The 13415-nt window shown below is 35.5% G+C and overlaps 1 protein-coding gene across 1 annotated transcript in view; it reads left to right on the top strand.

Moving 5' to 3' along the window:
* The window catches only part of LOC140171428 (uncharacterized), a 392810-nt gene that overhangs the window by 315291 nt on the left and 64104 nt on the right, over window positions 1–13415 (top strand). The window contains 2 exon segments of the mRNA XM_072194688.1: window positions 1398–1424; window positions 3577–3609. Of these exon segments, the coding sequence (XP_072050789.1) occupies window positions 1398–1424; window positions 3577–3609 (60 nt within the window).

Below are 13415 nucleotides of genomic sequence, written 5' to 3'. Positions count from 1 at the left end.
CATTTCATTATCCCACCCTCTTGTGAACAACACTAAATCCAAACAATCCACAAAGACATCTGACATAGGGCAGCTATTTTATTTTGCCATTCATTCGCATTGACCCCTCTGGTTTGTAATCGAGTGAAATTTGTAGCCAGCTCACATGGATTGGAGCTAAAGATAAAAACCTGATCCCTATTGGTATTTATATACAATCAATGGGCACCTGCTTGCTAGGCTTCTATTTCAAGGAACAGGAAGAAGGTGGGATATATTTTGATGTTCGGTTTTTGTTACTCGAGTTTGTGTGGACGGAATACTGAATGAGCTACTAAATACTTGTGCTGGATTTTTTATTAACTTATCTCCTGTAGTTATTATAGTCAAAGAAATTTGATAGTCGGGAATATTTATTAAAGAAAATATGGGGAAATAATATGTAATGCATTTCTTTTGCCGTTCTCAAAAATATGATCGTTTGCACTCGGGATTTGTGAATAAACTTGGCCCTCATTATCAAAACAAAGTAAAAGAAAAGAAACTGCCATTCATGAAACTGAACTTTGTATTATTTGGCAGTTAAGTGCTTTAAGAGCCCAGCAGCAGTAATGTTGTCATTGTGTGATCATCGCCCCTCGACATGTTCCGTAATAATGGGATGCACTGTCCACTACTGGGGGTCCAATATACAGGAACCAATCCAATTGAGCGCATACAAGCTAAACAACAGGCACTGAACAAGAAGGAAGGAACTTATTGCTTAAGACATTTAATGGCCGCTGGACATTATATTTAAAACTAGATTTTGTTTTCTCATAAAATTTGTGATTAGTTTTGAAATTAATGATTGATAAACAGTTGGGTCGTGTTATGATTCAAACAACCACCAGGCATCTTAAGCAAAATATTTCATAGAAAGAGGTCCATGTTATGCTAGGTGCTTTTCTCCTGATACTCCAGAGAGTGTCATCATGCATCATGATGTCGCACATTTATAGGTCCATTTCAAGCCTGATTTATTTAGAGTATTTGTATGCAACTTTAGATGACATAAGTGTAGACTTTCAGTATCTAGAGGCTTGTAGCTGTATGAAATCACTACTAACATTATAATAATAACAAGTCCATGTATCTACCATATGCACAATAACAGGAAAAATTGTAAACCATCATTGGATTATTACCATCCTGCCGGTTTTTATTACTCTCTCTTTGGAAGTAATTAAAACACTTTGTTGATTTATTATGTTGCCATGATTGTTTCTATTTACTTGATTGAAAACTTTAAACTTGAAAACAACCATTGGATAATTAACATGCTGCCTAATTTCATAGTTGTTTCTCTATTTTTCTCTCTTTACCTCCCCTTGTTTTTATCTATCGACATACGCTTATTTCTGCACACCCAATTCTAGACTCGTATCAGGAGACGCTGGCATAAGGTTAACAACCATCTCATTCTCCTCCTCCTCCTCCTCTTAGTCAATATCATCCTCCTCATCATCATCAGCATCTTAGTTTCACATCTATCTATCACAGTCCCCACCATCTTTTTACAGCGATGTCTCTTTCACATCACATCACAATTCCAATTCCTCTACAGTGTTTGGGTGTCCTTTATACAAATCCAGTCTTCATGAGGCGAGGCGGAGATTGCATGATGCAGACTGGGCTGTTCTAGTTGAAATCCATACACCCCCTATGACATGGAATTAATTTTGCACACAGGGAGTGTGAATTTCAAATGTGGATACCTGAATGGGCGACTCTCATTTGAAATCTACACTCCCTGTGTGGGTGATTAAGATCATGTCTTCTTCAGGGGGTGTATGGATTGCAACTGGAATAGCCTAATGTTTGTTCAATAAGTGTTTCGTTCAGAATGTAAAGATTGTAAGATTTTGACAAAATTGTTTTTATAAGATTTGGATCAATCACCAGCTTACATCATTGTGTGTGACACGCAAGCATGTATGATATCAATATAAATTAAGTTGATATGGAGGATAAGATGTTTTGAAAACAATCAGTTCAATGCAAAAACAAGCTTTGCCGTGTATTGTTTACAACATGAAATGCAATCTTACCTCACTGGGGATAAAAGACTGCAATTTTGAGCGGCGGTTAAATCTTGCTCATAGCGTCATAGTCAAATTAAAAGAAATCCATTGCATCGTAGGACTTTGTCCCTGCTCTAGGCCGCCCCCTGATCAAGCCTCTGAGCTCTGATTGATGGAGTTTGTTAAAGGACACAAGCGCATGTAGAGGAATAATGTGAATGTGTCTTCACCGAGTTAACGATTCGAACAAAGAAAATTGAACAATTGGAATCAAGTGATTTACTTTGCTCACATGCTTGGTTCTACCCAAAAAATCACATACTAAATTATTAATGGATGGATTAACCCAGTAATTAATATTCATAACAAATTGATTTGTATCTGATGGGCTATTCCAGTTCAAATCCATACACCCCCTATGGAAGACATGATCTTAATCTCCCACACAGGGAGTGTACATTTCAAATGGGGCTACCTGAATGGGCGACTCCATTTGAAATATACACCCCCTTTGTGGGAGATTAAGATTGTATCTTCCATAGGGGGTGTATGGACTTCAACTGCAATAGGCCAATCCTATCAACAGGAAGAGAGATTCTTGTGCTGAGAGTTAGGTTGAAATGTTATCAAGCGGCTGCTTGTCTCATGCCCCCGTCAGTTGTCAAACCCCCCTTATTTTGGCTCGTTCCTTTGCTTTATGTTACCAAATTGTGTTCTCAAGCCATCATCAACTTTGTTTCAATTTCTTCTTTCAGTATATCATTGAAGTGAAATCAATGTATTTCTCCTCTTTTTTTGCTAAATAAATATTAATTATTAATTTTGACAATATATTTTTTTTTTGCTAAATAAATATTGATTATTAATTTTGACACTATAATTTTGTTTGTATGTAATTTTAACATCATGTGCTTTTAAAATCATCAAAATTATTTTTTATCTTAACAAAAATCAATCCTTCATTTAGGTTTTTATTTTGGCAACTTCATCTTGGCTTTTTTTTCCCTGCTAAACTCTCTTTAATGATGATCTGACGAGTGTCAGTCAGTTTGGCAGCATGTAATTCTCTAATGCAGTTTTTCCATCATCATCAATCCTCAACCATGTATGTGATTTTTATGGTAGATGGCTTTTCCTCATTAAAAGAAAAAAAACACCCCGAAACAAAAACGCATGTGAGCAGAGTTCTATGTGTTATCATCATGTTTTTTAAAAGCATGTTTACAGTGCATCCTTTTTGTCTTAATTGTGCTTTTTGTCTGTTATTTTGTTTGTTTGTCTGCACTCGTGGTATATCTCATCATCATATTTTTTTCGCCAGCAGAATCTGCTGTTTGTTTCACTTACACATTATATCTGCATGATAAAGCAGTACATCATTTTCATCATTAGTGCATCATGAAAAATATTGTGATTATTTTAAGTTGCATTTAAGCTCATGTTCGGTATGTATGAATGAATGACTATATATTTGTATTGAAACTGAATATCGTGTTCCATGTTTTCATTATTTTTATATCATGTCCTTCACCAGCTGGGACATTTGGAGAATTTAGTGGATGAAGAGGTAGAATAGTTAATTAGCTCTTAATTTAATCAAGCGATCGGTGTTGCCATATTATCTACTCTCATAGTATCTACATCGAGCACTCAGTGCTACAAAGCTGTATCTCCATAGCTCTCCTGGGTAATTTTGTATATCAATACAATCATAAATGACATTACCCAGGGCAGCTATAAATGGAGATCTGAGCTCTTAAATGATGAAATTGAAATCATATCTTATATTTGATTTGTTGTATTGTTTGTGCATTTTATAAACATTGGGCTATTCTATTTGTTATCCATACACCCCCTATGGAAGACATTACCTTAATCTTCCACACAGGCACACAGGAAGTGTGAATTTCAAATATGGTTACCTAAATGAGTGACTCTATTTGATATCTATGTCCCTGTGTGGGCGATTAAGGTCGTGTCTTCCATAGGGGGTGTATGGATTTCGACTAGAATAAGCCCATATTTGGAACAGGATTAGAAAAGAACTGAGCATGAAGTATCCATTAGATTCCACCTTTTCTGTAAATTCCCGAAATCCTTTGTGATTTAATCCAAAATTGTTAGCGAATATTATCTCCATAACATATGTGTGGTAACAAAAGCTTTTGGGATTACTGAAAAGGATAATTTAATTTTGAAAGGGCAAAAGCTAGTAATTTAACATTACATTGAATTCTCTCCATCCTGATTTCATCCAAAAATATTTTTGAGAAAGGACAGGCCCATCCCTCTGATACCCTCTGGTACCCTGCCTGGCAAGTGATACTGCTCTACCCCACCTTACTAGGCTACTTTGAGCAGGCAACTTGTAGGCAACAATGGGCTTTCTCCTGTTCCTCTCCTGTGGCTGAACAGGATTTTTTTCTTCAAAATTTACAGTAAATTTGAAGTGAAAAGTATCATATCCTAGAGTCCTGTAAATTGTTCAACTTGTCTCACTTAGGTCCCACACTGCCAAATGTGATGTACCATATATATATATAGAAATATTGTTGAAGCTCTCTCGTCATGTGACTATATGACCTGTGCAGGGTACCATCATTCAAATATATACAAAAGGTCAAAAAATGTTCCAACCATGATCCCTACCCCACCGCCCATGCCCACCACCAATGTGATGCAATACAATGTGATTGGGTGCATACACTTCAAAGTTGACGCACAACCAATAAATAAGAAAGATGTTGAAAATACTTTTAGGTAACCATAGGACATGTATGTAATAACTAATAACCCATTAGCCAAGATTGAAATCCATACACCCCCTATGGAAGACATGATCTTAATCTCCCAAATGGAGTCACCCATTCAGGTACCCCATTTGAAGCTCACACTCCCTGTGTGGAAGATTAAGGTCATGTCTTCCACAGGGGTGTATGGATTTCAACTAGAATAGCCCAGTATTCTGGCACATCATGCTGTAGTACTTTTCTATCTCGTTTGATATGAACATCAAACTTTTTATCAAAATATCAAAGTTGAAATTTAGCATTACCATAAATATTTGATGAAATATGGTGAAACATAACAAGGAGGTATTGAGAGTAGAAAATGGCTAATATACATTGTATGTCGATGTTGTCTTTTTGCATGTGTCTTTATGCTAGAAATAGTAGCTGAACGTCACTTTTTGAAAATATCTCATATTTTGTCGTGTATTGTTCTATATTGTATGTTAAACATGGTGCATGCTTTGGTTATCTCTTAGATTGTAATGTATATATTGTTATCATCACTTACGTACTGTGTGGTGTAGCCGATGCATGATTTGCATCCAATTCCATGATAATTAAGTTGTGGACATCTTTCTAATGATATTCTCTGTAGTAAGTGGCATATTAGTATGTAATACACGTCCGTAGGAAGTTGATACCGTATCCACGCACCATATAGGATATAGCGTCCTTGTGCCATTCGCTATTATGCAAATTACCTTAACACAGACCAATTTAGCTGTAAACAGAGGCCTGGAAAATTAAGGGGTGTATATAATGAGAATTATTAGACACGGATTAGGCTTTTAGTTAAGTTGTGACGTCCTGTCTTATAACTGAGACCAAAATATAATAATAGCCCCAAGAAATCAAATTTGACTGATATTGATTGTAAAGAGGTATATTCCCGTACAAGTTCTGTAATATCGTGGATATAGTAATTTCATCATTTACCGTAGCAACAAAGATGCAAAGTGAACATGTTTTATCCATTGAGTGAGTAGCGCACCTGTTTATTGCAATTTTTTTCTGATCAAGTTTTTGCAATTTGATTTTTACCAAGTTACCAACGAAACCACTTTGAGATTGAGATACATCACAACAGTTCAGATAACATATTAACTACTTGGTGCACAAAGAGGTTAAGTGTTTGTTTTTTTCAAATTGGTCTCGTGTACACTGGACTGTGAGAATTGTAACGTAAAGCCAATTGGGCATTTGGACATTACAGAAACGTAGTGCCCTGTCTATTAAAAATCTGATCGCAGTACATATAGCGTCTGATTGGACGTATCAGAAGTGTCCAATGCCCTTGACTTTGTCCGTTACAGTGATCATAGTCCAGTGTACGAGTGACCGATTTGGAAAATCACTTTTTGTGCTCTAAGCCATGAAATAAACAAAATAATATTGAGTTATATTGCATCTTAATTGTGTCATAATTGTTGGGCTCAAAATGAGAAGGCTTATTTAAACAAAATTATCATTTTACACCTACCAATGTTATCATTAATGTAGTTTTCATTCACACAAAAGATTATGTGAATAAATTGAATAGTCAACTAAAAGAGTAAATTTGCTGCATGTTTTCAATAATTGAATTGCAATTCCTTTTTTTGTATACCCTCCCCATGCAGGTTTATTGTTCTATAAAGTTCTATGTATATGCAGTTTCCCTGCCGATTTCATATCAGATACAGAAAGGCAGTTATTGCATATTGTAATCTTGATGAGTCGATAGCACCAACCCAAATCACTCAAATTAAGTTTTTTTTAATTGTGTATGATATTGTCATCTGCTGTTGTCCAATTTTGCCAAAAACAAACCGGTCATAAGAAATAACCTGTTGTGTTGAAAATATTGCAATGCATGTTTTAAGAGTGTAAATTGGCTATCCCGGGTAAGGTACAGTTTTTATTGTTTCAGATTATTATTTTCAAATTGTGGGGAGGGGGAGGGATGGGGGGTGCTAAACTTTAGATAGTTGTGGTAGGATTATTTTTTCTGTACTCTCCATCTTCACTTTATATTATTGCACAGCTGTTGTAGGTAAATGATGTCGCACCGCTATCTTAAATATTCGCTTTCATTTTCAGTTTTATGTTCTTGTTATGATTATCATCCTCGTTATGATCATCATCATGATTATTTGAGTCATATTTCAGGAATCAAACTCATCATTTCATCTTCTCTTGACTCTTGCCTGGTAAGTTATGTGTTCAGGGTACATATTGGGCTATTCCACTTAAAATCCATACACCCCCTATGGAAGACATGACATTAATCTCCTGCACAGGCAGTGTGAATCTACACTCCCTGTATGGGAATGCATGTCATATCTTCCATAGGGGGTGTATGGTTTTCAGCTGGAATCACCCAAAGGGACCAAACATCAGGTGATTAAGCACTCAGACTTTTTCAACAAAGTCATACATGTATTTATGTAAGTATTAGAGTAATGTTTGGGATATTTGTAGCAGTTTGTAGCAATTAAGATCTTAGTTTAAGGGAACAAGTGGTTTTTTTTTGGTGAAAAGATCCATTATGATAATAAATGAAAATTACACAAAAGTTATGCAAAATGTATCAAGTATACAAGTAATATTTGTAGAATTACCTCAATCTCTGTCCTAATTGCATAAATAATGAACTAGTTTACATAAATGCTAATTAATTTAGGGTGGATAGACAATATAAGAGAAGGATTGCACTGGCTAAGTCTGCATTCTCAAAATTAGACAAGATCCTAAAAAACAGTGCCCTCAGTATAGAGACCAGAATTCGGGTACTCAACTGCTATGTCATCCCTGTATTAATGTATGGAAGTGAAGCATGGTCAATAACAACAGACATTAAAAGAAGATTGGAGAGCTGCCGAGATGTGGTTCCTTAGAAGAATGATGAAGATCCCGTGGACTGATAAAGTGTCTAATGACGATGTCCTAAGTAGAGCAAATGTGAACAGGAAGCTGTTACGTGAAATCAGAGTTAAGCAGCTCAAATTCCTTGGTCATATCCTCAGAAAGGATGGTTTCGAGAACCTAGTATTGACAGGAAGAATAGAAGGAACAAGGAGCAGAGGCAGGAAGAGAGTGATGTGGTTATCAAATCTGAAAGACTGGCTAAAAGAAAGGGGAGCTGAACATAAAGCGACAGAGCTTCTGGAGATGGCTTATAACAGAGAATTGTGGCATGACATGATCGCCAACGTCTTAGGATATGGCACCTAGAGAGAGAGAGAGAGAGAGACAATATAATACATTAGAAACACTTTGACCAAGTTTCAAGGCAATGTTCTGTGAAATAACAGTACTCCAAACATTTATGCATTGCTTTTAGCAAAATATTGGCAAACATGGTTGCAATTTGTCTTTATTTAACTCATTCATTCAACTCGAAATTAAAAGGAGACATACATGATAGTGAAAAAAAAAAGAAGAAAAAAAAAGAATCCATTCATTATGACAATGGCACATTATTGCTTTAATCTGTTTAAAACGTGCATAACACATTTTCAAAATGCCTCATGATCTACCTTAAATAAGCACCCTCATGGAGTGACACTCTCACGGCACTACCGTAATTATGGTGAATATAGTATTTGGTTGGAAACTGTAACATACATTAGCATTACAAGATACATTTAATTAAGGAGAACAGCTGATTAAGTATGATGTAGCAAGGTGTTTAATGTACAATGGGTGTATAGAGCAAACCGGTGATAAAATCTGACGATGTTCCATAGTTAGAAACATCTACATAAGAGTTCTTGCCGGTTTGGCGAAATGCCCTACTTTCCCTGTATATCTTTATGTTTGATACCATGCAACTGAAAACTGTAGCGATATAAAAGACAAAAGCAGGTATTTTGTAATGGGCCATTCCGGTTCATATTCATACACCCCTCATTGAAGACATACTCTTAATATCCCACACAGGGGATGTAGTTTTCAAATGGAGTCATCCATTCAGGTAACTCCATTGGAAGATTAAGGTCTTATTTTCCATAGGGGTGTAGGGATTTCAACCCGAACAGCTTAATGTGAGTTATGTTGTAAGAGCATCTAACGAATACAGTACTAGACCTATGTATACATGTATGTAATTCCACACACGATCTATTATGTAAGTGGCCCATAAATGTGTTATACATGAGATACAGGTCTGTGCTACACTCATGGCATAGAATGTGCAGAGTGGTTTGTATTAGTAGCACTGAATATGCTTCATAGTCTAAAATGGCTACAAATTTCAGTCAAACCTCAATAGCAGTCATTTTTACTCCCTTTCCACCCCAACAAATTATCAAACATTTTGTATTGTAAACCATGCTAAAATGATGCAAAATGTCTGGAAATGAACCACAAAATGAACTATTTTGGTGTTAAAGTTAAAGTTGAAGTTATTCACCACAAATAAAGACCTCACAAAAAGCAGCGTAGCCATTGAAATTGTTAATCATATTTGGTATTTTGAAAACACCAGAAGAAAGAAAAATTAATTACTGTAATTTTGACACTTACAATTTACCAAATAATTGTGGTCTTAGTGTAAGTTTGTAGGTGCCCATTTTCATTTTCCAGTAAATTTTATTGATTTGAATTCAGCGTGAAGATATAAATGGCAGATTTCACAGTGCCTGTGTTTAAGAACCAATAATCGCTGTAAAATGCAACTTTAAAGTTCAGGTTTTTTTCTTTAAAAAACACTGCTGTGTTGTTAATATGCGTATTTATAATGGCAGAGTTACGTTCTGTGAAGTCTTCAGCTTATTCAACATTTGTGTACATGCTTAACTACCTGCTGGCATCTGCCAGCTCTAAAAGCAGATTTCATTTTGCGGACATATAATAAATATTGCTCTGTACATTCTTATGAATAATTGATCAGCACAAATGACAATCCTAACAACTTAATGAATATTTGATTTGTGCAAAATTTAGAAGTCTTGAGTTACAGCAGGTTGATGCACCCGATTAAGACATCAAGCTCATGTTACGTTGGTATTTTGATATTTTGTTGAATAATTTACACATTAAGTAGGGACTGAACGGAAATGTTCCTATCGAAAAAAGGAAGAAAAAAACATGCATTGTTAATTTAATATCCGTTGCTATGAAGTAATGCTTTTGAGATTGTTGTAGTGTGATTTCAAGTTTATAATCTATGTCCTTGTCTCTGAACATGAATGTAGTATCTCCTTTTTGATCTAAATATAACCTGGAGAAGTTGAATGTTCCATGAACAATCATTCAGCACCACATGTTCACCGAACGCGCTGTTGCCAGTGTGTAATTGATTGCGGTGCTTTGTTTACCACACACAACATCTTAGTGAACTGATTTCCAAAGCTTTCTGATCAGCTGCTGAAAGGTCTATTAAAGAATTTTCCAAATATATTGGGACACCTTCCTTTAAGACTCGGTTGTAGTGAGGATTGTGTGAATCTTTTCCAAATATATTGGGACACACTCCTTTAAGACTCGGTTGTAGTGAGGATTGTGTGAATCAAATTTTAAAATTTGAAATTGTATTTACTTGGATTTAAAGCCATATTATAACATTTGCTGAAGAGGACGCCCTCAATATTTTTCAAAATTCTGTTTTTTACACGATTGTAGTATACTTTATTAAACTAACATGCCCTGCAAAAATCAAGGACTTTAGGTGCTGTAGTTTAGGAACCATCGTTTAATTATTACAATGGAAATATTATACGATGTTTACATCACAGTACCGTACATGGCGTGCGAGATACACACACACATCAAAGGCCCGTGCAGTAGTATAACCGAAGGCGTTACATGCATTGGCAACATCTGGGCTGGTAGTAAGCTTCAGTTTTCTTTGCTTTACCTCAGTTGTCCGGCTCAAAATTAAAAGGGGTCATATCTGTCAGTAAAAGCTAACATTTTATGGAAAAGAAATGCTAATCTATTTTTTTTGGAAATGTTATAACATGGCTTTAAAAGCTCACCCAATGGTGCGATCACATTACTTATTTGAAGGATCATGTTTTGTTGTAAGATAAAGATAGTATCTGTATTTGAATTTGAATTAGTTATCCACAGAGTAGCCTTTAAATCAGCTATGTATTATGTACATTATGTATCACAGCAGCTGATAGGTGTATCCCATCATGCTCTGCGATACCATAGTAGAACCGCACATGCCATAGAAAGTGTACACAAAATTCCTAACTTCAACTTTCAATTACTCACTTATATCAGAGGAGCTTTTGTTTGAAAAAAATATGCTCTCTAAAGTATCGTGAAACTATATCCATAGCTCTCAATATTTAAGCGGCTCATACTTATGTTTTGTATGTATTTGCTATGGAGCAAGCAGATAGACTGCAATGCATGATGGGATACTCCCTTCAGCTGCCGTGATTATGTATTATATGCTAAGGGTAAGATTACATTACAACTATTGTACTGCATCTGTAAATTGGGTTATTACAGTTGATATCCATACACCCCCTGCAGAAGACATGACCTTAATCTCCCTCATAGGGGGTGTAGATTTTAGATGGAGTCCCTCATTCAGGTAACCCCATTTGAAATTTATACCCCCTGTGTGGATGATTAAGGCCATGTCTTCCTTACGGGGTGTGTGGATTTCAGCGAGAATGGCCCAACTGATTTATTTATAAGGGTAGGAGAAGAAAAGTTAAGCTATGTTGTATCTGATTAGTTTGTCTTGTATGTAAACAACGCTTTTACGCTGAGCACTGCAAGGGCTGAAATCGTAATTTGATTGATCTCATTTCTATTACCAATATAAACAGGTGCAATCATTAGTTGTAATTCGAAAGGTTGTAATACCAATACTTGCGTTCACATTGTCGGACATACACCTAGCGGAACTTGGTTGGTGCAAGTTGATAAGGAGTAGTAGGAGGTGCAGCCAGGGGTCAGTGGCAGTGTGAACGATGGTCAGTTTAAGGTCCACCAGGTGTACATCTGATGATTTACTCCTGATGAAGTCAGGAGTAGTGAGCTAGGTATAATCTCTGCCAGGCGTAGTTTGCAATGTGAACACTGCTACGCCTGGCATCTGGTTTAAGTTTGACCTTTTTTTGGTTGGAAGCTAAGAAATTTATTACATTTCGTGCGGTTGAAAGGTCACAGAAACACAGGTAGTCGATGTTTACGCCGACCAGAAGTGAATGCTAGCTGGAACTCAGGTCGGCACAAGGAGTAGGCGAGGTGTGGACATGCGGTAGCAGTATTTGGGGAAATTTTTATCAGTGTTAGCGTAAGTTTACACAGGGTGTAACTAAAAATGTGAACACAACCAGTGATGACTTGGGTTATTATTCATTTGATGAATGATGATTAATGTGCTTGAGTTTAATCAGCACATTAATTAATGATGGATGGGCAGTTGTGTTTCCAAAAGTGCACATTACAAATGTGGTAATTTTATTGCTACATTTATTTTCATGCCCAAAAGAAAAATGTTTATAATTTGTTCTGCACAACTCTGATCTATTTAGAAAAACAAGCCAGACAAACCTTATAAATCATTGTTATTGTCCGTATTTTGTGATGAACTTTTGTAATGAAATATGTGACAAAATATTTATTTACAAAAAAAATGACTTTGGGGCTTTAAGAACAATACAATTTTTGTAGGTCTTATTATATGCTCTGAGAAGAAATGTATTAGTATTAATATAAAACAACTGTACCAAATATATTTAGGTATCTGTAAAACAGGTTGATATAATGGAAGTATTTTGTACAGTAAAATGTAATTAATTATAGTAAAATCTAGTTGAAGTGAATGAGTACAGTAAGTGATCATTACAGATGTTTTGTTCTAACACACTCTCCAGGGACACTTTTTATATCGAAAAAATATGAATGAGACAATTTTGTAAGAAAGCTAACCATCATTATTTGATGGAGAATGCCAATTTTGAAATTGATGCAAGAGATATGTATTGGTAGAGTAATACTAAATGATACAGTGATTTACTTTAGGCTACAGTTTGTTTCCTGGAGGTGGTCTGAAAAACATTTTAGAGTTGGGACGTTTCCTTTTATTTTTAGAGTCCGGATGTATATGTAACATATGCTTCAAATTACAAATATTTATTCTCCAATCAATGCAGAGTAGGTTAGATATGAAAATTTAAACTTTTTGTAAAATTATAGATTGATTTTCATAGGACATTTATTGATTTTAATAGTGCTTGCAAATAAAATGTATAAACAAAAATTTTTGAAAAAAATGTTTGCTTGAAAATATCTTTTTTCTGGATTTCTCATAACAAAATTTGGTAACAGTGCTCCCAAAAATGAAATGTGCATAACCTAGAGGAAACAAACTGGGATTTTAGCCGCTTAACTATGTTGAGTTTTTTTCTCTTATAACGCATGCTCACCAGGCAAGAGTCAAGTAAAAAGTGTTGGATTGCTACAATTTCCTTGTTATGCTTTCTAATTTTACAGGTGTCATTTTTCAAATACTGTGGCATTGTGGGTTTGCCAGTTCACCATGAATTTCGAATACATTGTTTTACTCCATTATGTGCAATAGTTTGATCAAAGATGAAGCTCGTAAATAGATGATAATAACAAAGTACTT

Source organism: Amphiura filiformis, chromosome 15, assembly GCF_039555335.1.
Source record: "Amphiura filiformis chromosome 15, Afil_fr2py, whole genome shotgun sequence".
Taxonomy (NCBI): Eukaryota; Metazoa; Echinodermata; class Ophiuroidea; order Amphilepidida; family Amphiuridae; genus Amphiura; species Amphiura filiformis.
This window is presented reverse-complemented; position numbering and strand designations above follow the sequence as displayed.